At 38.8% G+C, this 23688-nt stretch overlaps 1 protein-coding gene across 5 annotated transcripts in view; it reads right to left on the reverse strand.

The window, feature by feature from the left end:
• The window catches only part of LOC143669186 (cytidine monophosphate-N-acetylneuraminic acid hydroxylase), an 84856-nt gene that overhangs the window by 5501 nt on the left and 55667 nt on the right, over positions 1 to 23688 (reverse strand). For 4 of the 5 annotated variants that reach the window (XM_077143799.1, XM_077143802.1, XM_077143798.1 and 1 more), the window contains 8 exons: positions 23317 to 23464; positions 22926 to 23007; positions 21695 to 21832; positions 20838 to 20973; positions 12615 to 12755; positions 9270 to 9444; positions 7721 to 7837; positions 823 to 938 (listed from right to left, as the gene is read on the reverse strand). In XM_077143799.1, the coding sequence (XP_076999914.1) occupies positions 823 to 938; positions 7721 to 7837; positions 9270 to 9444; positions 12615 to 12755; positions 20838 to 20973; positions 21695 to 21832; positions 22926 to 23007; positions 23317 to 23464 (1053 nt within the window). The remainder of the gene's footprint in view (positions 1 to 822; positions 939 to 7720; positions 7838 to 9269; positions 9445 to 12614; positions 12756 to 20837; positions 20974 to 21694; positions 21833 to 22925; positions 23008 to 23316; positions 23465 to 23688) is intronic. The other variant, XM_077143801.1, reaches the window with a different exon arrangement.

Below are 23688 nucleotides of genomic sequence, written 5' to 3' on the forward strand. Positions count from 1 at the left end.
ACAGGATTTTATGGGAGATATGAGTAGAATTACTTACTTTTTACTTTATACACTTCTACGTTGTTTGAATTATTTTGCAATTTAAAAGTATTTGAAAGCAAATAAGCAAGGAAAGAAATTTTAATAAATGCCTGTGCTTGTAAACTCAGGGTAAAAGCTAAAGAGTGGGTTTTATTTATGCATTTTAAATTATTAGAATTTAAAAAATTATAAATTTCTTGCATCATCAGGGGATCAGTGGTAAGAAAGAATCTCTCCTTGATGATTACTTCACAATATAAAAATGGCAAATAGGCCCTTTCTGAGATTTTAACTCAAATATCCAAATATAATCTTAAAGATATAGAGTCACTGAAAAGTGAAAGATTTACAGTTTTGGAGTGTAGGCAGGCAGAAGCTCAGTGGGCCATCACTATTAACCGACCAAACCACTAAATCCATGCTCAGGTTTCAGCATAGGTGAAAATATGACAAAGACGGTGATTATCTTCAATGACCACATCCTTGCCACAAGCAAACTTACCCCCTCCTCATTCATGTTTTGGCAAACCACACCTTTTCCCTCACATAATGTCCTTCCCTTCCCTATGCCAAAAAACAGTTCCAGAAGGGACTGGGAACACATTCATATAAATGTGCAAATGATGACTCTTACGTGTTATACTTTCCTACCCAAATTTGCTTTTTAACAGGTTAATAAAAGAATGAACTTATTCTGACATCAGTCAGAATTTGGGGGCACAGGCAGTCACTGACTATGCTTATATATATCCATAGCACCTGTTGGGGTGGCCTAGGGAGCAACAGGTTCTCAAAACTTACAGATGATGGTATATGTCAGGATCCCGCTGGAGTCGGGTTTGGAAACCTATGTACAAGTCATCCCAGAGTAACCCGTTCTTCACCACGTGTCTGATGACATCAACCCGGCTCCGGATCTGAAACAGACATGGAACAACATGCAGGGTGATTTGTATCTATTGCAAACCTAATGCATCCTTCCTGTCTTGGAAAAGCAGCTACAGTGATGGCAGGGACAAGTAAGAAAAGAAGTCTGCTGGAGCAGACATCACAGGCTGAGCAGAAAATGAGAAACACTGAGAACAGTAGAAATCATGGAAAGAAATAATAGAAAATGGGTCAAAAGGTGGGGGAGTATAGTGGCCGAGAGCACAGACTCTGGGGTCAGATTGCTGGATTCAAATCCAGATTCTAGTTGGGTGATCTTGGTAACCACTCTGTGCCTTAGTTTCCTCAACTTCAAAATGAAGACTATGTTAATAGAACATTTCTCATAGATTGCTGTGAGGTTTAAATGAATCAATGTATATAAAATGCTTGAAACAAAGCTTGGCACATAGGATATTTTAAATAAAAGTTTGCTGTCATCGTCATCATCATCATCATATCATCATCTCTGAAGTGGTGTGCTCAAGTCTCCCACCTGAGAATTTAGAGGCAAAGCAGGGCCTGCCAGTTTACAGTAATTGGTCATGTTTCAGGCCTGACACAGAGCAGGACTATCTTTTTTTTTTTTTTTTTTTTATTATATAACTAATCAACATACAATATGAACATTCTTTTTATCACAGTTTTTATTCATCATCATGATCATTTCTTAGAACATTTGCATCAATTCAGAAAAAAGAAATTAAAAAAAAACAGAAAAAATTCATACATACCATACCCCTTACCCCTCCCTTTCATTGATCACTAGCATTTCAATCTATTAAATTTATTCTAACATTTTTCCCCCTATTATTTATTTATTTATTTATTTTTTACATGGGCAGGTACCGGGAATTGAACCTGGGTCCTCAGGCATGGCAGGCAAGCACTCTTACCTGCTGAGCCACCATGGCCTGCCCTATTTATTTATTTTTAATACATATGTTTTACTCATCTGTCCATAAGGTAGATAAAAGAAGCATCAGACACAGGGTTTTCACAATCACACAGTCACATTGCAAAAGCTCTATCATTATACAATCATCTTCAAAAAACATGGCTACTGGAACACAAGAGCAGGACTACCTTAGATCAGATGGCCAAGGCTCTTACCCTTGGAAAATCCCAACTCCTGATACTAGAATTGTTCAATAGTTAAAGGAGTACAGAATTTGTAAACAAGCAGAGGTGGTTTTGAACTCCAGCTTTGCACTTACTAATCATGTGATCTTAACCTTGCTAAACCTCAGTTTCCTCTATGATATGACTGTTGTGAGAAAAAAAGTGATAATTTATATAGAAAGCATGAAACAGCATGAAAGGAAAGTATCCTAGAGCATGGGTTTTACAGTTCATCAGTACCAGTGTTAAGGTTTACCAAGAGCTTTTTGAGTATCTGGCATCACATTTTTTTCTTCTGGCTGGTAAATATTCTAAAACTGGTAGAGGCAAATTTTCATAAATGACATGCTAATGACATAGAATGAGCAGAAGGTTACCATTTTAGACTTATTTCCCTTCCCAGCCCCAATAAAACAGTTATATTCATTATGAACTGAGATTACAAACACAGGTCAGAGGATCTAATCACGTGCCAGTGGACATTTGGAAACACAAGTCCACATCTGGTCAGGTTGGGGTTTGCCCAGCTAGGGTACAGTATTGAGTGATAACTCCTCACAGTGGGGATGGGGAGGGAGGTTACTTTCTTGACCTTTCAAGAGGAACATATGGAGAACTTGGGGTAGATTGAGAAATGGTCACAGTGTAAAATGGGAAGTTCTTGATGATTGACTAAATTTGGGGATGAAGAAAAGGGAAGAATCAAAGGTTACTCCCTTGTTTCCAGCTTGGCCGACTGGGTGGATGATATTGCCAACAATCAAGACAGCAAAGGAAAAGCAGCAGTTTTAGAAAAGGAAAATGATGGCATTGAATTTTTAACAGATTGCAAATGAGGTGCCACGATTTTGGAAAGCTGGGTTGATGATATCCAGCAGGAAGTTGGCTACAAAGATTTCAAAGTTTGTCAGTGTTGCAGACAGCTGGAGACAGGTCTAGGCTGGACATCCATATTTTGGCATCATTAACAGAGAAGTGGTGCTAGCAGATGAGTTCATCCAGGAAGACACTTGCGAAGAGAGAGGATCACAGATCTTGAGATTTAAGTAGTTGGAAAGAGGGGCTTCAGAAGAATGCAGAATAATCAGGAAGTGAGAAAAACGAGGGAGGCAGTGTCGCTGAGTCAAGAAGAAAACTTCTGGCTCAAAATGGTAGGCTGATGAGAAGCATAGCATGTTTTCTCTGTGCTTTAAGACCCAACTACAGTTTGACAAAGATATAAATAGCCATGATGAAGAGAAAATGAAGTGAGTTGTTGACAGGCAGGAGCTTTCAACAAATTACGCCAATCTGGAAAGCAAGAAGATGAGTGTTAACCAAAGCAGCAGGACAGAGGCAGCAGGATCCCAGAGAGTAAGTGGAGGAGCATTCACTGTGGAGGGAGTAGAGCTAGCTAACTTGACAGACAGCAGGGACACACAAGTACAAAAGAATGTATGTGAAACAGTTGACCCCACACCTTCCCTACCTGGTCAAATTCATTCAGATAGATCTCTGTATACATGGAATTCATTTGTGGGGAGAGCTAGGGCAGGCAGCCATCCAGAGCAAGGATTTTCACATTTTGGCACTTAGGGTTCTCCTCTGCCTACTAGTAAACTGGTGATGCACTAACCAAAGACAGCCATTAGCTTTGTTTTGTATAATCTACGTTCTTGTAAAAAATTTTTTTGAATTAGCTTTCTACAGTTATAAATCTGACTATTTCACATGAAAATCCAGATTTTAAGTTCTCTGGAAAGTTTAGAAGATCCTCTGGAGGTGAATAGGGGCAACCTTCCTTTGACCTGGCATTGGCTTTCCATTTGGTGCAGCTTCTACCCAGTTCCACCATTTACAAGATTTGCCTTGGACCAATCCAAGGTTTTAAGTATGTAACTTCTGTCTTCAAGTAAAGCCCATTGGATAACAAATCCTATGCATATACATAGAGCTCTGAATCAGCTTTAAAAAGTCTTTTTATTGGGAAATTGGGAAATAGGGATAGTTCCTTAATTCTTAAAAGTCACCCAGAAAGGAAAAAGGACCAGCCTGGTATCAGTTTCCTTATAAGCAATATTGCCTGCTGCTGTAAGCCAAAGAGCATGCTTTCAGGTATCTCAGGAAAATGATTTACCTCCCAGAATTATATGCTCAGTCAAGCTATCACTCAGTGTGAGGCAGGGAAGTACTCAAAGATGAACTCCCATGCATCATTTCTTGGGAAGTTATTTAAGGAGAAAGTCCCACAAAAGAGAAAAATCAGGACGGGGTTGGGGGTTGGGTGGGTGGGAGGGGGAAGGCATGGGGGGGTGGGGCAGTGGATGACAGATTTGCAGCAGACCAAGATAAGGGCCTACCAAGTTTAGAGCGGGGGTGGAGAGCTATAGGAACCTCGAGTATGGGAATGATGGAGAGATGGTGTGATAGAGTACAATTGTGAGCTTGAAAGGCAATTAATGCAAAAAAAAAAAAGTAAAGAAATGAGAGGGATCCAGGTAGGAGGAGAAGGTCTTCTAAGTTTAGGCATAAAATCAAGCAAAGCTCAAATAGAGAAATCTTATTAATCCCAAGAGAGGGAGGGCCACGGTAGCTCAGCAGACAGAGTTCTCACCTGCCATGCTGGAGACCTGTGTTCAATCTGGTGCTGAAAAAAAAAAAAAAAATTCCCAAGAGAGAAAAGTACTGAGTAGTGTGTCTGTACTGAGTAGTGTAGTGTCTATAGTGTAAACACTACAGACCCCCGTGTATGGGGCAGGTCTGAGGACTTAGAGTTTTTGTCGCTTGCTTTATACAACAGCTATATCAGGAAAAGCTGTGAATAAGTGGCATTTCCTCCTCCAATTAAATGTATTGAATAAACTTGTCATTTTAAAGATTCTAAAGGTGAGTCCCCTGTAAAGCTAACAGTTTCATTTATTATAGATTCTGTAAATCCATATTTGAAAGGCAACATGGTAGTTAAGAGCTTTGGAGCTAGATTGCTTGAGTTCAAATCCCAGCACCAGCACTCACTAGCTAAAGAATGTTGGGCAAGGTATTTGACCTCTGCAAAACGGGGAAGATGCTATTTCCCACTCGTTGGGTTCTGAGGATTAAATAGCTTAATATTTGTAAAGACTTTAAAACTCTATTTGATATAGGGCAAGTTATGTGAGTATTTGTTAAATAAAGCAACAAATTTACAGATTCATTTTGTTTAAAATGTATATAAACCTGTTTTCATTATGGTGCTTCATATAGAGTCTTCCTATACATGAAAATCCAGCTTTTTAAAACCCATAAATCAGGTACTAGATTATTGGTTCTACTGAAGTTTCAACATAAGATTCTCTTCAATAGCAAGTACTATGCTAAACATAAAGATACAAGCCAATTTATAAAAATATAGTTTAAGAACACATCTATTTATTAAGCTATATTTCAACCTCTATAGTTAGGGTATTGCACATTTAAATGACTCTTGCAATAAGTTTCTTAAGGGCAGACTGCTTCCTAACTTACCTAATGATACTTACATTTTTAATTGGCATGTATGCTCATGTATTGTATGTCATTTGATTGTCACAACAACCTCGCAAAGTAGGTTTAAGCCCTATAACAGTGAAAAAAGGATGGGGCTAGGCAGATTAAATAGCTTGCTCCACACCTCCTATCAGTGCCTGGCAGGGATAGGGCACAGGTCCCAAACTCGAAGCTGTCTCCAAAGAGACAGCTCTTCTCTTTATTTATTTATTTATTTTTTACATGGGCAGGCACCGGGAATCGAACCCCGCTCCTCGGGGATGGCAGGCAAGCATTCTTACCTGCTGAGCCACCGTGGCCCGCCCACAAAGCTCTTCTCTTTATATAATGTTGCCACAGTTCAGGGATTTGCTAAAAATTGGAGCTCAAAAAAATATGTGTTGCTTTATGTTGATTTAATCTCTTTACGGAGACACCCATGGGGTCCATTTGGGGATGGAGGGCCATTGGAGAGGAGGGAAAGGAAGGTAAAGATCAAAATTCACAAAATTCACAGGTCCAACAACAGCTTAGGCAAATCAGGTGCTTGGAAGTAAGTAGGTAGAGAAACTAAACTTTGTGAATGACTCAAAAGAAACATATATGGACTATAGTTAATAATACTGTTTCAGTATTGGTACATTAGTTGTGATGAATGTACTTGTATTAGTTAGGGTTCTCTAGAGAAACAGAACCAACAGGGAACACTTGCAAATATAAAATTTATGAAAGTGTCTCACGTGACCGTAGGAACGCAGAGTCCAAAATCCACAGGACAGGCTGCGAAGCCGATGACTCCAATGGATGGCCTGGACGAACTCCACAGGAGAGGCTCACCAGCCAAAGCAGGAATGCAACCTGTCTCCTCTGAGTCCTCCTTAAAAGGCTTCCCATGATTGGATTTAGCATCACTAATTGCAGAAGATACTCCCCTTTGGCTGATTACAAATGGAATCAGCTGTGGATGTAGCTGATGTGATCATGACCTAATCCTATGAAATGTCCTCATTGCAACAGACAGGCCAGCGCTTGCCCAATCAGATGAACAGGTACCACAACTTGGCCAAGTTGACACCTGTCCCTAACCATGACAGTCCACCCCTTGTCAACTTGGCACATATATATATATATATATCACCTTAGACCATACTTAATTTCCAAATGAAAACAAATAAGCACACATTTTTTCTTTTACCTGACAATACTCAACTGTCCTGCATATAACTGGAAACACATTAAATCTCTCCAGAATAGTGTGCAAATCCTTGGGCAACATTCATTCTTAAACTTGATATCTTACAACTTAAATAGTATAACATGAACAAAACAGCATTACAGTCTTCGTTTCTGTAACTGATCCCGTGGTCGAAGTTCATATTTATCACTACCTTCTTCCACTACCCATTCCATGTTCCCTTTCCCCTCAGCAAGCACTTCGGCTGGCCGTGGTTCTTTGCCTGGTGGGGTGACCCAAACCTTCATTCCTGAAGTCTCAGAGCCACTAGTGGTCCTGCCTGGATTGTGTTGTTGCAGTTTTCCATTGATTTTAATCACAGGGCATGGTAGTACTAATAGACGCCCCAGGGGATCTCCTATATTCCAAGAAAACTCTTCTTTACCTCCATTATGTAGTTGCAGTCCTACTTCCTTCTGATAGTCAGGGTCAATTACCCCAGATAATAATGTAATCCCCTTCTTGGTGTGTTGATCCAGAGGCATAAGTAGCCCAAAGTGGCCAGGTGGCAATCTTAACTTCCAGTTCAGTGGTATCACTGTTGTTTCTCCTGGAGAAAGCACACCCCGTTTTGGAACTAAAACCTGTAGACCAGCAGAACTCAGGGTAGCAGGGACAGGAAGCAAAAATTTTCCTAGTGGATCACTAGGAGTAATAGTGAGTGGCACCACACCCATTTCCACCCCTTGGTTCCTGGACCCATGGATCCTGGCTATGGGAGAAACAGCACCATACAGCGGACGCTGATTCAGAGCATACACAGCTTCCTGGAGAACATTACCCCAGCCTTTCAAGTTTTTGCCACCTAGTAATGTAAGATGTTAATAACAGTCTCTGTATTATGCTTGAAATTTTTCTGTAAAACTATTCTAAAATAAAAAGTTTATTTTAAAAAAAACAACACACAGCTCTTCCACCAGGGTTGCTGCTTACTTCTTCATAGGGATGTTCCCGGCTTGGTCTTTTTTTGGGAAAGGATAAATCTAGAAAGTCAACCAAATAGTCATATCCTCCAGGAAAAGGGTTGAAGTCTTCATCTGTCTCAATCATCTGGCAGATGACAATACAGTAAAGGAAAGGTTAAGGACTTTAAAATAAACTCTAGAATTTGTAAGATGCAAACAGTATTAAGTGATAACAATGAATTGGAAATTAATACAGAATCTCAATATCTCTAGAATCTCAATCTCTCTCCCTCCCTCCCTTTTCTGAATTGATAGCATTAAAATCCTAGTCTTTTACACTAGCAAACCTAACTTCAAATTTGTAGACAAGGTTATCTTTATCTTAAATACTATTAGTAATGAGGCATCAAATACCAGCATAAGTTTGCGAGTTAGAGAATAATTAAAATGAGCCTCACATATTAACACAAATAATTTCATTGAAAACTTCCCAGATTTTCTTTTTTCCATATAAATTGTACAACCAAAATACTATAAGACCAGTGTTTCCCCACTCTTTGGATTTCAAAGACAAATTCCTATGAAATATTTGAGAACTAATTATAGGTATCGAAATTTTATTTTGCCAAGTGAGAACTCTAAAAACCCTTCTTACATTTACCATCACCACTATCTACTATCCTTGTATTTCATTAAAGGAAGAATGCTTTAACCCCTCAAAACCAGAAAAAACATGGTCTTTGAATATGACAGTTCATCCCAAGAACAGAGAGTTGACATCTTCATACCAACACTCGCACTCACACTCACACACTTCACTACTGGCCAGTGAATACTTTGTCATAGACTGGCCTTGACCTCCAGATAAGATTTGGGGAATCACTGCTTTTGAGAATGGGAAGTGTTTTCTGGAACTGATGTGCGGGAGTTGAAAAGTAAACTTGGAAATAGTCCTTATTCTGAAGGTAATCGATCCCTGTCTCTAAAAGTGTGTGATCCATGTGCTAATGCCGTCCCTGAACTTTGCTCCTCAGGCCCTAAATTTAAGCCAGAGGTTACTCACCAACTTGGCAGTTACTCATGGCCGGTTTTCAAGCCTGCTCATTCTTGTATACCCCCTGACTGTCAGGACTTGCACCCCCAGCTCTGGTGACCAGGGCATAACCTGAACTATTTGGTCTGAGGGCTTTGCGTGATGGGCTACTAGCGCTCAGTGTAGCCCCAGATCTAGGCTCTGGGTTTGTGCAGTGCATTCCTCACCACAGCTGCAGGGAAGAGTTATCTGCTTCTTTCTCCCCCTATCAAGTAGGGTAGATCCTGCCATGCTCAGAAACAAACAAAAACAAAAACCACATAATGAGAGGAGGTAAAAGAATGCTACAAAAGAGAAACTGAGCTGGACTACAAACAATTCCCTAAATTTTCAGCCAGGAATGTTTTATCACATTGTGAAATTTATTCTTTATTAGGTAGTCAGTAGAACTTAATGAATGCTTTATTGAACTACTATAGAGTTTTCATTTGTTTCAATAATATAAGAAAGCAAAGGAAAATAATAATTTTACTTAATACCATACCCTGACCACAAGATTATAATCCTTAAATCCAGCCCAAGTGAAGTATTCTCTTATCCAGGATGAGTGAAGAAATATTTCATCTTCTACAGCAGAATTCAGGGTTTGTAAGTATGGTTCAAAGTCCCAGCAATCCTTGTAAATTTTAGTCCCCACTGGTGGTGCTATGATGCCCTTACTTAAAGACACAAAGGAGAAAGAGCAGTGAAAGAAAGCAAAAATTGTGGACCCCAAAGACAAAAGTTAATACTGAAATATTAAAAAATCAATCAGACTTAGTAGTTTTCAGACTGCTCAGATGATTCCCAGGGGTCCCACAGGAGAGGGGTACACCTCTACCTTAACCAAATTATTAGTGTGATGGGCTTCCAAGTATTATTTCATTTGAAGAAAAAAGTCCAAGGCTTTAAAAAAAGCTTGACAACCATTGATTTGGACCCCCTTGGCCCATGTAACTAAATGATGATGTTGAATATAATTTGGTCTTGTTGGCTTTGGAGGTGTGTGCACATCTGCCCTACCACCTCCCTGCCAAATTAGCATATAAATTCCATAAAAGTAACATCAACTGGCCCTTAAAATGTGCTCAATGAATATTTGTTGAACATATGAATAGCTTTAATCTGTCTTTCAGATATATCCTGAATTTTGGGTCTGTAATATATGGTCTTATTGCGCTAATTAAACTGCAGCAGCCAGGCAGATGGGCCACTTTCATCCTAAAACCCAGGCAGCAATATGGAGAGCAGAGTTCTCAGACATTCCTAGAGCCCCACCCATCCAGCATGAAGATAGATCATCTCATGAAACATAAACTCTTTAATCCTTGGAGTGGAATAGAAAATGATCTGGACAAGGGAAATATTCTATTATGAAACTCAAAGTTGGAAGGAGGGAACTAGGCTCCAGTCTAGTCAAGATTCAGTAGGTCCCTCTTCCCACAAAAACACTTTTAGTCCATTGTATACCCAAATCTACATTGGTACTGGTTTCTGTAATTATTTACTAAATCCTAAAGCTTTTAACTTCTGACCAAACCTCAAATCTTCTTCTCCAACTCCTCACCCTTGTCTCTGTTTAAGATCATTAATATGTTCCTGGATAAAGCCACAGCCTCCCAAATGGCCTCCCTAATCCCAGTTGTTCTACCTATAGACTTTCCCAATACATTCTTCTCAGCACAGCTGAAATATTTTCTCCTAAAACACAACTCAGGTACAGTTCCTTCTTTGCTTTAGAACTTTCTGCAGATCCCCTAACTCACAGGACATATCCAGGTTCTTTGGCCTGGCTTGCAAGGCCTTTCCAGCCCTGGCCCCCTGCATGGAATCCCTGTTGCATCTTTTTTCGTTTGCCTTCATTCACCAGCCTATGCCCAGGTAGGTGGAAGGCTTCATGAAGTATCCCCAGTACCTAGTATGATGCCTGCTTTACAGAAGGAGCTGAGTAAATAGTTTCTGGATTAATGCCATTCATTTAGCACTCACCAAACACAATATTTACACCTCCCTTCTTGGACACATGCCCCTTCCTCTAACAGGAATCTCTCTTTCTCCCTACTTATTCTACTTGCAACTCCTTCCTCATCTCTTACAGCTAGCTCAGGTGTCTTCCTTGACTGCATATCCTGCCCTCTGTTCCCTTCTCCCCTCACAAAGCAGAGTTAAGCATTTAGTCTCTGTGGGCCTCTTACATTCCATCTTAGCACAGAGTCCAACCACTAATTCTTGTTACCCCGAATACTAAGGTATGACAGTGATTCAAATGCAAGTTCCTAAGCTCTGCCTCAGATCTATTGAATTAGAATTTCAGGGGATAGAGTCCTCAGGTTAGTCTCATGTTCAGTAAAGCTTGAGAATTACAGCCATAGGATATGTCTGGAGGAGTGGAGAAAGAGGAGGTTAAGCATTAGGCAAATGCCAGATGACTAAGGCTCTTGAATGTTCTGCTAATAATTGGCATAATTAAAAACCTCTCTCCTTCCTGATCTGGGGAATAAAAATCACTGTTATCCTGAAGGTAACAGGGAAATTCCAAAGAATTTTAAGCAGGGCAAGAGAGTTACTTTGGCAGTGATGCAGAGTGGGGGGTTTCAAAAGTTTTACCCATGATGCCCATAAGAGTTGTACATTTACATCTGGATCCAGGGTGCTCACATAACACCAAAGGTGACTATCAAGCAAGTTTCATTAAATAATATTTGCCCTTGTTACATGCAATTGGGTATTTTTCATTCTTATGCTTGTTCTACCCTAGCCTATAATAAACTTAATTTTTTTGTTTTAAATTATGCTTCATCATTGGACTGTAACCAGCAGTTTGAAAAACTTGGCATGGAGGATGGATCATGGGGGAGTGAGTCGGGGACATAGAGACAAGTCAGGGGCCACTGCAGGAATCTAGGTGAGAAATCGCAGAGGCCAAATGAAGACCAAAACAAAGAGGCTAGAGATGAGTGATGGATTTGTGAGAAATTTATGAGCGATAATTGACCAGATTTGATAATCAATTTGATATGGAAAGTTAGCAAGAGATCAGAATGATTGAATCATTCATGCCAACTTTGTAGAGGGAAGGTGGGGAGATGGGGTTCTTTTGGATAATTTTATGCACTACCCCCATAGTATTTAGTCCATTTCTAAACAGGAGTGAACAATTTATGATTCTAATTGACTTAGGACAAGTATTTATAAAAATCGAAGTTTGTGGCATCAATGTTATCCCTTAAATTGCATATCTATTTTTGTTTGTATTAAATTTTTTAATTAATTTTTTAAAAACATAAGAACAAACACAAACATTCTTACCAGATGATCATTCCATTCTACATATATAATCAGTAATTTACAATATCAACGCATAGTTGTATATTCATCATCAAGATCATTAAATTGCATATCTATTATATTGTCATTTGTTCAGATGTATTATCTATGGAATAGGTGCTGGGTAACAGTCAAGCAAAAAATGAAAACAACTGCTTATTGCTTTTTACTTATATAAAACAACTGATTTTGGGGCTGTATCAATGATTCTTAACATTGATCATCTTTTATATTTGAGTAATTATTACATAGGATGAGAAACTTAGTTGAGAAAAAAAACCTGTCTTTTTTGGTTCTAGTTTTGAGAGATACTTACAGAATAGTTTATTTGAATAGTAAGACTCTTCTATCTAAAAAGTTGATGTATGAATCCTACTGTGTAAAACACACATAGCATGTTTGTCAACAAAAACATAATATTGCTATAAAATCTGTTGATGTAAGAGATATCATCTTTATTTTCCCATAGTAATGAGAAAAATTCATCAAGCACTTTTATACTCTACCAAGAATTAAGCCAAACCTGTCTGTTGGGTCCTTTAGCATCCTTCCCAGATCAAGGGTGGCTCCAGGTTGTGGGGTCCATGTTACTACATCAGAGATTTTCTTGATAAGATTGTTGAGTTCATCTGGGTCATTTTTGATGTTTGTTTCCTTAATATACCTGAGAAATCAGAACAGTCCCATGTAAGAAATTTTGTTCTCAGATACACTGTCTGATTAGGACAAGGACAGAATTTTTGTCTTTTTCTATATTACCACTTCCCAATCTTCCTCCCCTTATTCTATGGAAAAATAAAGACTATACTTGGACTTATGTCCCTAATTAAGGAAAAATTATTAGTAAAGAGGGTTGTTTTTACACTTCTTTTTCACGTATGATCAGATGGTGAATTTGGAAGTGGAGTTAGAGCCAAAAATGCTGATTGGAATATCAAGGCTAATGATTATAAATAGGTAGAAATTGCACACTCTTGCATTTAATATTAATTAAAATGCATCAACTAGTTAAATAGTTTTGACAGGCATTATATTGAGTGTTTGACATGAATTAACTTACTTTATCATCACAACGCCCCCTTAAGATTGTTACCATCATTATCCTTAATTGATAGAGAAGAAAGCTGAGGCTTAGAAAGGCCAAATGACTTGCCAGAGGTCACACCACTGGTCAGAAGTCCAGCTCCAGCTCTCCACACAGCTATCCACCACCCAGCCAGAGCTGGGCTCAGCCTTCACAGGGTGCCACAAAGAAGGCCTCACCACAACTTTGGGGGTACAGTCTGAAAAGTCTCTGCCTTCACAACATTAAAAATCCACTTGATTGTAAAAGAGTATTCACATCCTCACTTGTAACCCATCCTAAGATCTAGTTTCTAATTGTGCTGTTGATCAAAGTTGGATATCTTCTGTACCTAACTCTAAACCACAGTGTTTCTTGAAAAGCTATAATTCATCAATTAATGTCATGTAGAAAGGTGAGTGTAGTGGTGTTGGGGCAGAAAAAGACAGGTCTTGAGAAAAAGAATTTGTCAATGTGTTTTATGCAATATGGGTTATTTAGATAGATATTTTTGTTAAAAGGAATTTTACTTTCTTTACAACTTGGTTAACAAATCTTGCTAAAATTTTTTTAGCAGGAAACACAAAAACATATGTAAGCATTTGAATTTCTGTAGTAGAAAGGTGACTTGCATTTTTTATGCTTTCTGAATCAATTTTGCGGATGATATGTGAAGATGTCACTCCACCCACAAATGTTAGTAGTTTTCCCCTTCTTGCACACATTAATGTGCTCCCAGTGATATAGACAATATCTTTTCATGTCCTTAGAATCAGTGCCACCACCTTTGTCTCATCTTTTTATTAACTAGTCCAAAAATGGCTCTTTAACTGGTCTGCCTGCCTCCAATTCCCTACCCCTCTTCAAACCATGATACTATCAAATTAGTCTTCCTAAAAAACAATGCTAAGGAATTTGAGCTTTCTGTTGTCCACAAAATTCTGTAACTTCTTGGCGCTTCTTTCTCTTGCTTTCTCTCTGTAAAATAATAATAAAATCAATACCTACATGGTGCCCTCTAAGGCCTGTAAGGAACAACATTTGCCAACTATTCATATACAGAGATGTGGCTTTTAATTGGTTTACATGGCAACATCACATTAAATGGCCATGTCCTATAAATATTAAGTACCTACCATATGAAATTCTTTTCCAAGTCCTTTCAATTCAACTTAGCATAATATTTCCTGGATATTAATTATCTCCTCAACCCCCACTACCATTCATCATTTCTTCTTGGATTATTGTAATGGGGTCCAGATAGATATCCAGGATCAATGTTCTCTTTCTCCTTCTCATCACACACGAAAACAGCCTAACCTCCCCAGTGAACATCTTATCATATGCCTTCCTCATTAAACTCCCATTCCTTCAGAATAGAATCCCAGCCATGAAGTATGACACAGAATGCTATTCACTGTCTAGCTCCCTAGCACTCCTTACACACATCCCTCCACACTCCTTACACACATCCCTCCACACTCCTTACACACATCCCTCAGTCCCTCTCTACTTAACTATAATCTCTCAGCTCAGCATCTTTTCATCTTTGCTGCTCAATGCCTACTCATTTTTCAAATCTTAGCTTTCATGGTCATATCCTGGAAACATTTCCTGATGCCCACCCATACCCCCATTGCCTCCAGAACATATTTGTACTCTGATACTCATTCTGAATTATAATTATTTGTTTTCTCTTCCACTAGACCGTCAACTCTGAGGACAGACGATCATTTCATCACTAGTTTTCCAGTGCCTAGCACAGGGCTGCTCAGAAAATGATAAGTGAATATACAATAAATAGCCTTAACCAAAAGAAATTATTTTTTAACCTAAGGATATCTCTCTGGCAAGATTTAGAAAATACGAGTAGCTAAATAATGTCAACAAGAAGGATAAAGGAAAGAAACACATCTGCGATAGGCCACATTAAATGATTATACATATGTAGATTCAGTATCAGAGAACGCAGAAGAACTTCAAAATGATAAGTCACATTTTATGACAAGGCAAATGAGGCCCAGAGAAATCAGATATTTGGTCCTCATAAGTGGTGGCAGTACCAGAATCCAATTTCCAGGTACACTGCTAGTTTTGTACTGTGTGGCCTCAGGTTGAGGGCAATCCTTACAGAATTTTTGTCACAAAACTTTCCTCAAGGACTGGTTTCCTTATTATCTATAACTTTACAGATAAGTTTATTGCCAGAGTAGAATGACACATGTATTCTTTGCCTACAGCATAGGAAGCCCCTGCCCTTTACACACAGTTGTCTACATCATAAAGTCAGTCTTTGTGAAGCAGATGGTACCTATGTTATAAGCAGATGGTACCAACATTATAGTTAGGGGCTGAGTCACTGCATGTACTCAGGATCAAACAAATTCTATGTATAACTGACAGAACCTTAGAAGATCAAAGTAAAAACATCTATAAAACTTTGCTAACCATTTAAAATGATAAAACTGTGCCCCAACTAATATAAAATGGATAGATTTATTGTACATATTGTTTTTTCAGGGGGTTGTATATACTATAAAATATACAAGTAACACAGCTTGATTGTAGCATAAGTATTACTTAAACAAATATGCTAGCTTTAACTAGCTTAGGTGTTCTTTAAAAATAATTGTGTTTGCCTTTTTAAATGTTTTCCAATTTTAATTGGATCCATTTTTTTTTACTTTAATTTTGTGTGTGTGTGTGTGTGCACAGTTCCGTGAGTTTTAACATATGTATAGATTCATGCAGCCACCACCACAATCAGGACACACAAGTTCCATTACCCCCAAAACTCCCTTGCATTGCCCCCTTGTAGTCAAACCCTCCTCCAAGCCCTAACCCCTAGCAACCACTGATCTTTTCCCCATGTCTGTGTTTTTCCTTTTCCAGGATGTCACATAATGGCTTCTCTCACTCAGCATAATGCCTTCAAAATTCATCCTTGTTGTTGTGTGTATCAATAGTTCTAGTTCTTTTTTTTGTTGCTCTATAATATTCCAGTGTATGGATATACCATAATTTGCTTATCCATTTACCTGCTAAAGGACATTCGGGTTGTTTTTGGTGATTATGAATTGAGCTGCTATTAACATTTTGAATAAGGTTTTTTTTTCATGGGCAGGCACCAGAAATCGAACCCAAGTCTCCAGCATGGCAGGCGAGAACTCTGCCTGCTGAGCCACTGTGGCCTGCCCTGTATAAGTTTTTGGATGGATAAAAGTTTTCATTCCTGGGGGGCTTCCAGGAAGATGGCCGAATAGACTAGCACGAGCTTAGCCCTGCTCCACAGAAAAGTTAGAGAAGGGACAAGAGGGCAACTGAGGTGGCAATTCGGGAGTGCAGCTGACATGGGAGAACCTTCTGCACCATATGCAGCAGCCCTGGTTGCAGAGGCCAAGGAATTGAGAGGCAGAAAGCTGGAGCCTAGCTTGGAGGCTCGGAGCTGCGGAGCCAACGAATGTGCATGGATGGGAGCCCAGAATAGGAAGTAAGCCAGGCCATGTTCCTAGGGCATGCTACCTTCACCAGCGCAGCCCTGTGACCGATGACTCACCCCACACCCCATGCACCCAAACCCTGTCACCTGCTCCCATTCCCTGTGCTCCAGGCACTCCTACCCCACCAGCCCCCAGTGCACCTTATCTGTCCCCCCCCATCCCCCACCCACAACCACATCCCCCACCCCCAAACCCCCTCACTGTTTTCAATGCCCAAACCATCTCTCCTGTACCCCTCACGAGCACTACCTCCACCTCACTGTTCCCTGCAGGTTACTGCCAGCACATAAAGGCTGTGGGCACTAAACTCCATACCTAGGCTACCCTGCCCCCTGCCCATAGTGCTGCACAGCCTCACTCTGCCCACCTGAGCTCAGTGCATCCATTTATGGCACTCCCAGGCCCATGCATGCACACAAACCCCCAATCATGCCATTCAGTTCTAAGAACTGCACTTTACAGCAGTCCTAGAACTGTGCATGTGCACAGCCCTCAGCCACACTTCCTAGGTCTAAGAAAGTGCTGACCTGCACAGCCAGGTCACATCTGCTCCCCATCCATGAAGGCATAATGCCAACCTGCTGCCACAGCTCTACGCATGAGCAAAAGAACCCCGTGGCTTAGATCAGCACACACCAGGGATACGCCTCTCCCCACCCCACCCAGACCAGTGCACCCACACAGCTACATACTCCCTGGCCACTTGGTGCTCACATTCACATGCCTCAGCATAACATCTACAACCTGCACCTATACCTGCCTTGAAACAAATCACTGCACTGAGTACCTACCCCATGCCCTGCTCCCTACTGTACAACCATCCCACAAACACAAGACCTTAGACTACTGAAAGAAATCAACTCCCAAAGTAAATCAATCAAGATATTTACATGCCACGAAGACAACAGAAGATCGCTAAGCATATCACAATGCAGACAGATCTAGCCTTGTCTAATGACAAAATTAAAACAACAGAGGAGACACAGATGCTGGAACAACTAATCAAAGATGTTCATACAACTCTACTTAATAAAATAAGTAGAATAGCAAATGACATAAAGGAGATCAAGAAGACAGTAGAAGAGCACAAAGAGGAATTTGAAAAAATAAATAGAAAAATAGCAGATATCACAGATATTAAAGACTCTGTTGACCAAATAAAAAACATACTAGAGGCACACAACACCAGATTTGAAGAGACAGAAGAAAGTATAAGTGATATAGAGGACAGGATAATTGACTTTGAAGACTCAAAGCAGCAAATGGCCAAAAAAAAAAGAAAGATAGAAAAAATTGAATGGGAACTCAGGGAAATGATAGACAAAACAAAGCACACAAATATAAGAATCATTGGTGTACCAGAAGGAGAAGAGAGGAGTAAAGGGCTATGAAGAGTGGTTGAAGATATAATGGGGGAAAATGTCCCAAGTCTTATAAAGGACATAAATATACAAGTCAGAGAATCCCAAAGAACTCCAAACAGAATAAACCAAATAGGCTTTCCCCAAGGCACATACTAATCAGTGTGTCAAATGTTGAAGAGAAGCAGAAAATCCTGAAAGCAGCAAGAGAAAAACATTCTACTACATACAAGGGAAATCAACTAAGACTGAGTTCAGACTACTCAACTAGTGCCCTGGAGGCGAGAAGGCAGTGGTATGATGTATTCAAGATCCTGAAAGAGAAACACTTCCAGCCAAGAATTCTGTATGTCCTTCACAATTGAGGGTGAGATTAAAGTTTTCACAGACAAAGAAGTCCTGAAAGAATTTGTCAACATGAGATAGGCCCTACAAGAAATACTAAAAGGAATTCTGCTGGCTGAAAAAAAAAAAAAACAGGAGAGGGAAGTCTGGAGGAGGGCACAGAATTGAAGAGTACCACTAAGGGTAATTTAAAGAATATAAGGAGAAAGAGGGAAAAGAATATATAGATCTGACAAATAACATAAAAATGATAAGATGATGGATTCAAGAGATGCCTCTTCAGTAGTAACTTTGAATCCATGTTAATGGACTAAATTTACCAATTAAAAGATACAGATTGGCAGAATGGATTAGGAAGCATAATCCAGATATATGCTGCTTACACGCGACTCATCTTAGACACAAGGATACAAGTAGATTGAAAGTGAAAGGATGGAAAAAGATTTTACTCACAATTGTAACCAAAAGAAAGCAGGAATAGCTATACTGATATCAGACAAAATAGACTTTAATTGTAAAGACATCATAAGAGACAAAGAAGGACACTATATATTAATTAAAGGGTCAATTCAACAAAAAGATATAACAATCATAAATGTTCATGCTCCCAATTAAGGAGCTCCAAAGTACATGAGACAGACATTGGCAAAACTGAAGGGAGCAATAGATGTTTCAACAATAATAGTAGGAGACTTCAATACACCACTCTATAGATAGAACAATCAGACAGAAGAACAACAAGGAAACAGAGAAGTTAAATAACTTGTTAAATGAATTAGACCTAACAGACATATATAGGTCATTGCACCCCAAAGCACAAGGTTATACATTCTTCTCTAGTGCTCATGGAACATTCTCCAGGATAGATGATATGCTGGGGCACAAAACAGATCTTTATAAATTTAAAAACATTGAAATTATTCAAAGCACTTTCTCTGATCACAATAGAATGAAGCAGGATCTCAATAACCACCAAAGAATGAGAACATTCACAAATATATGGAGATTAAATAACACACTCTTAAATCACCAGTGGGTCAAAGAAGAAGTTACTAGAGAAATCAGTAGGTATCTGAAAATGAATTGAAAATAAGAATACAGCTTATCAGCACTTATGGGATGTGGCAAAGGCTGTGCTGAGAGGGAAATTTATTGCCCTAAATGCCTATATTAAAAAACAAGAAAGAGCAAAAATTGAGGACTTAACAGTAAACCTGGTGGAACTTGAGAAAGAACAGCAAACTAATGCCAAAGCAAACAGGAGAAAAGAAAGAACAAAGATTGAAGCAAAGATAAATGAATAGGAGAACAAAAGAACAATAGAAAGAACCAATAAAACCAAAAGTTGGTTCTTTGAGAAAATCAATAAAATTGATGGGCCACTAGCAAGACTGACAAAGAAAAAAGAGCGAGGATGCAAATAAACAAAATCAGAAATAAGAAGGGTGCATTACCACAGACCCTGAGGAAATAAAATTAATCATAAGAGGATACTATGAACAACTATAAGCCAACAAATTGGACAACTTACATGAAATGGACAAATTCCTAGAGACATACAAACAAGCTTCACTGACTCAGGAAGAAATAGAAGATCTCAACAAACCAATCACAAGTAAAGAGAGTCAATCAGTCATCAAAAATCTTCCTAAAAGAAAAGGCCAGGGCCATTTGGCTTCACAGGAGAATTTTATCAAATATTCCAAAAAGAACTAACACCAATCCTGCTCAAACTTTTCCAAAAAATTGAGGAAGATGACTTCTTGGTATCAAAATAACCATGAAAATATCACAAACGTGGGTTTCACCTATATGAAATCTTGTGGTGTTACCAGAATTAAGATTTCATGTATTTCACCATTAAAATAAAAACCCAACATTTAAATTTTCTCAAGGAAAATCATGGACCTCCAAGAATATACTTGAAATACAAGAACTAGAAGTTCTATCGCAGTAAGAGAAATCATTTCAGATATTCAAAATATAAGAAGATAACTTCAAGTTGATATTGATACAGTTCTATTCTAGGATACAATGTGGTGTAGAGAAGTGATATACTAGGGTTCAGTTCTTAACCCCCGTGTTTCTGACAGGGTGATTTTAGGCTAGTCCTTAAACCTCTCTGAGTTTCAGATTCCCCATTTGCAAAAAAGGCATAATAATACCTACATTGCAGTGTATTTATATGTTAGGATTAATTTAGATAACGTAGTTAAAAACTCCTACTTCAGCTCTTATCACATATTATCACACTGCCTCTCTCCCAGGCAATCTTTTCAGAGAAAATCTATTTGAATGAACCCTGACTGTCAAGCTTGGTTTTCATTCTTTTATTCATGTTCTCTCTTCTCAGGCAGCTTGTTAAGCTCAACTCCTACTTAATGACTCTTATTTTATGTTGCATTTACAGCTAATCAGCTCATCCTGGCACTGATCAACAGATGTGTAAAAATATTGTGCAAAATGTTTAGTCATACTTGTCTGATGGGTGGGATTCCACAAAATATCCAGCAAAGGGACAATAAATTTGGGGCTGTAGGTCCTTCACTAGCCGAGCCTTGTAGTTCAAGAGCTTCTTCCTTTCTGTTTTAATGAATTGGGCTTTCCATTCCTCTGAAATGACAGGGTTTGGATATGATTCTTCTCTGTTCAGAAATAATAGAAAAATAAAAGTTCCCGTACAGCGAAACTCTTTCAGGTCACAAAATTGATACCCAACTAAGGCAGAAATACAGCAAAACTCTCTGGGTTATAAGTGGAGGGTCCCCGCTCCATCAGCACTGTTTGTTTGTTCTCAAATCTCAACTGGTCATTAGGAGAGCCAGTTACCAGACCAGCCAAAGACCCTGCTTTTTCTTCTTATTTATGTCAGTTCATCAGGACCCAGCTAACTACGTAGGGCAGCATACATGCATGCACATTTTAAAGATGCTATAATTCTTTTAATTATTAACTTTCTACTAGCATGGAAATAACTTTATTATTTTAGTAGTTTATAAAAAGTAAAGCATTTAAATCCTAGCCTGGCAATGCCCACTTGTTAACAGCATGAACGTTGGAGTTAGAATTTGGATCAAAATCCAGCTATGCTACTTAGTGGTTGTGTTGCCTTAGGCAAATTAATTAATTCTTTAATTCCCTTTATGCTCCATCTATCATAAATTGAGCTGGAAATTTTAGATTATATATCTGTGGTTTACAAATCTGCTGCCCCAACAAGACTATAGACTTCTCATGGGGAGAGAATAAACCTTAATTATCTTTGTATTAATTCTCATAGCATTTAGCAAATTGCCGACCTGCAGTTTTGTATTGCTTCAATATAAAATATTACCAGTAAACTTTCCACCACTAAAAGTCATTGGAAAACCTGATGCTCCTCCAGCGAAATCACTCATCATTAGAGCTACCTTCCCAGGCAGCCTTCCCCCATTGGGTCTGGTGCAGTCCACAGTATTAAGTATTTTATGACCTGTGGAGAAAAAAAGGTGGTAGGGGTATTCAAGGTGAAATATTTAATTTTATATTGGAACTCCCTAAGTCCACAAAGTCTTCCATATATAGCCTGTATACACTGATTTATTTGATAATAGAAGACTGCTTTTACCCAAAGATAAATATACAGCAAGCCTAAAGTCTTAAGCATCTGAATTTTCAAGTGAATAAATTCATCCTGTTTGATTCAGGGGGTTGTGAGTGTCAGATGGGGATAGTCAGCTTGGCTCCACTCTAGCATCATAGACAGTTTCCTAAATTAGGTCAACTGTCTCCAGATGTTGAGCTCAAAGGATCCAGGGGAGAGAGTAATGGATCAACCAAATCGCTCAGTCTTTTGCAAATTCCATGCAAAGCTTATGTTCAACTGATCATTGTGTTAGTGAGGCCAACTTCTTACATAAAATGGCAGAAGTGTATGATTATATTACCTGAAATATGTCATGATAAACATAAAATAAGACATTTACTTAACAAATACAATTTTGAAGAAATTACTACAGGTGCAATCTGAAATATCTGTTGCCTTTTTTTTTGGCGGGGGGGAGGGTGCGTGGTCCAGGAATCAAACCCAGGTCTCCCACATGGAAAGCGAGCATTCTACCACTGAAACCCATTTATTGTTTTGTTTTGTTTTGTTTTTTGACATGGGCAGGGTCTGGGAATTGAACCCAGGTCTCCAGCTCAGCAGGCAAGAATTCTTGCCACTGAACCACTCTTGCACCACCCCATTTATTGCCTTTTTTTTTGCTTCGGCAGGCACCAGAATTGAACCCAGGTCACAGGCATGGCAGGTGAGAACTCTGCCTGCTGCGCCACCGTGGCCCACCCCAATTATTGCCATTTGAGAAGAGCTTTGCACCCATCACTATGTACATTCTGTTATTGGTAATTTGTTCTCTGGAAAGATTACCTCAATGATACCCCTTTTATTTTAAGACAAGGATTAATTTACTGTAGTCTGTTAAAGTAAATATGAAAGAAGATGAACGTAGGATGAAATTTTGGATAGCTTTTATTATCCTTTCTACAAACAGCATTTTTCATTTTTGATGAAGGAAAGGAAGTACCTTTGTACTCCACAATAATGCAAGTGTCCATTTCAGGATGAACACCATCCATCAAGATCATGAATCGAAGATTCTTGTCTACCTGGAATTTAACAATAAAATGAACAACTGAGTATGTCAGTTTGGCTTTTAAGTCAAGATTTGAGAAGGATGTCACCTTTTCTGGAAATACTGGTCGATTAGTTTCTTAAATTGGAGAAAATCCCCCTCATTCAGAACTGGATTTATTAGCCTGTTCTATAGAGATATATTATGGTTAAATGGAAAGAAAACAATCTTTTACTTCCTTGGTAAATGTCCTCAACATTTGGAGCAGTATCAAGTAAAAACAAAATTCACCATTGAGTACATAATACAACTAGAAAATGTGGAAAGATCACAGATATCTCACCTGCTTCCATATTCCAAAGGGTACTACATTGATATTAGTCAACTGGATACCACTGTGACTCAGATTCCAAAATACAGGTCTTTCTGTGTTTCCCACATAAATAGGAACATCTGGTCTTTTCTCAGCAAGCTTCTTCAATGTAGGGTAACTAGGATCAAAACGATAGAAAGGTTGAATGGTGAAAAACAGGACATCAAGCATAACAGGCAGTTGCTCCTTATACATACATGTTAACTGAGAAGCAAGGAATTAAAAAACCAGATTAGAACTTGAGTCTAGAAAAGAATTTCTGCTCAAGTTTGACTATAATGGTGAGGGCAATTTCCTGAAAGATATCTATTGTTAAAACATACCATATAGCATAATGTGTAT

This window comes from Tamandua tetradactyla, chromosome 25, assembly GCF_023851605.1.
Source record: "Tamandua tetradactyla isolate mTamTet1 chromosome 25, mTamTet1.pri, whole genome shotgun sequence".
Classification (NCBI taxonomy): domain Eukaryota; kingdom Metazoa; phylum Chordata; class Mammalia; order Pilosa; family Myrmecophagidae; genus Tamandua; species Tamandua tetradactyla.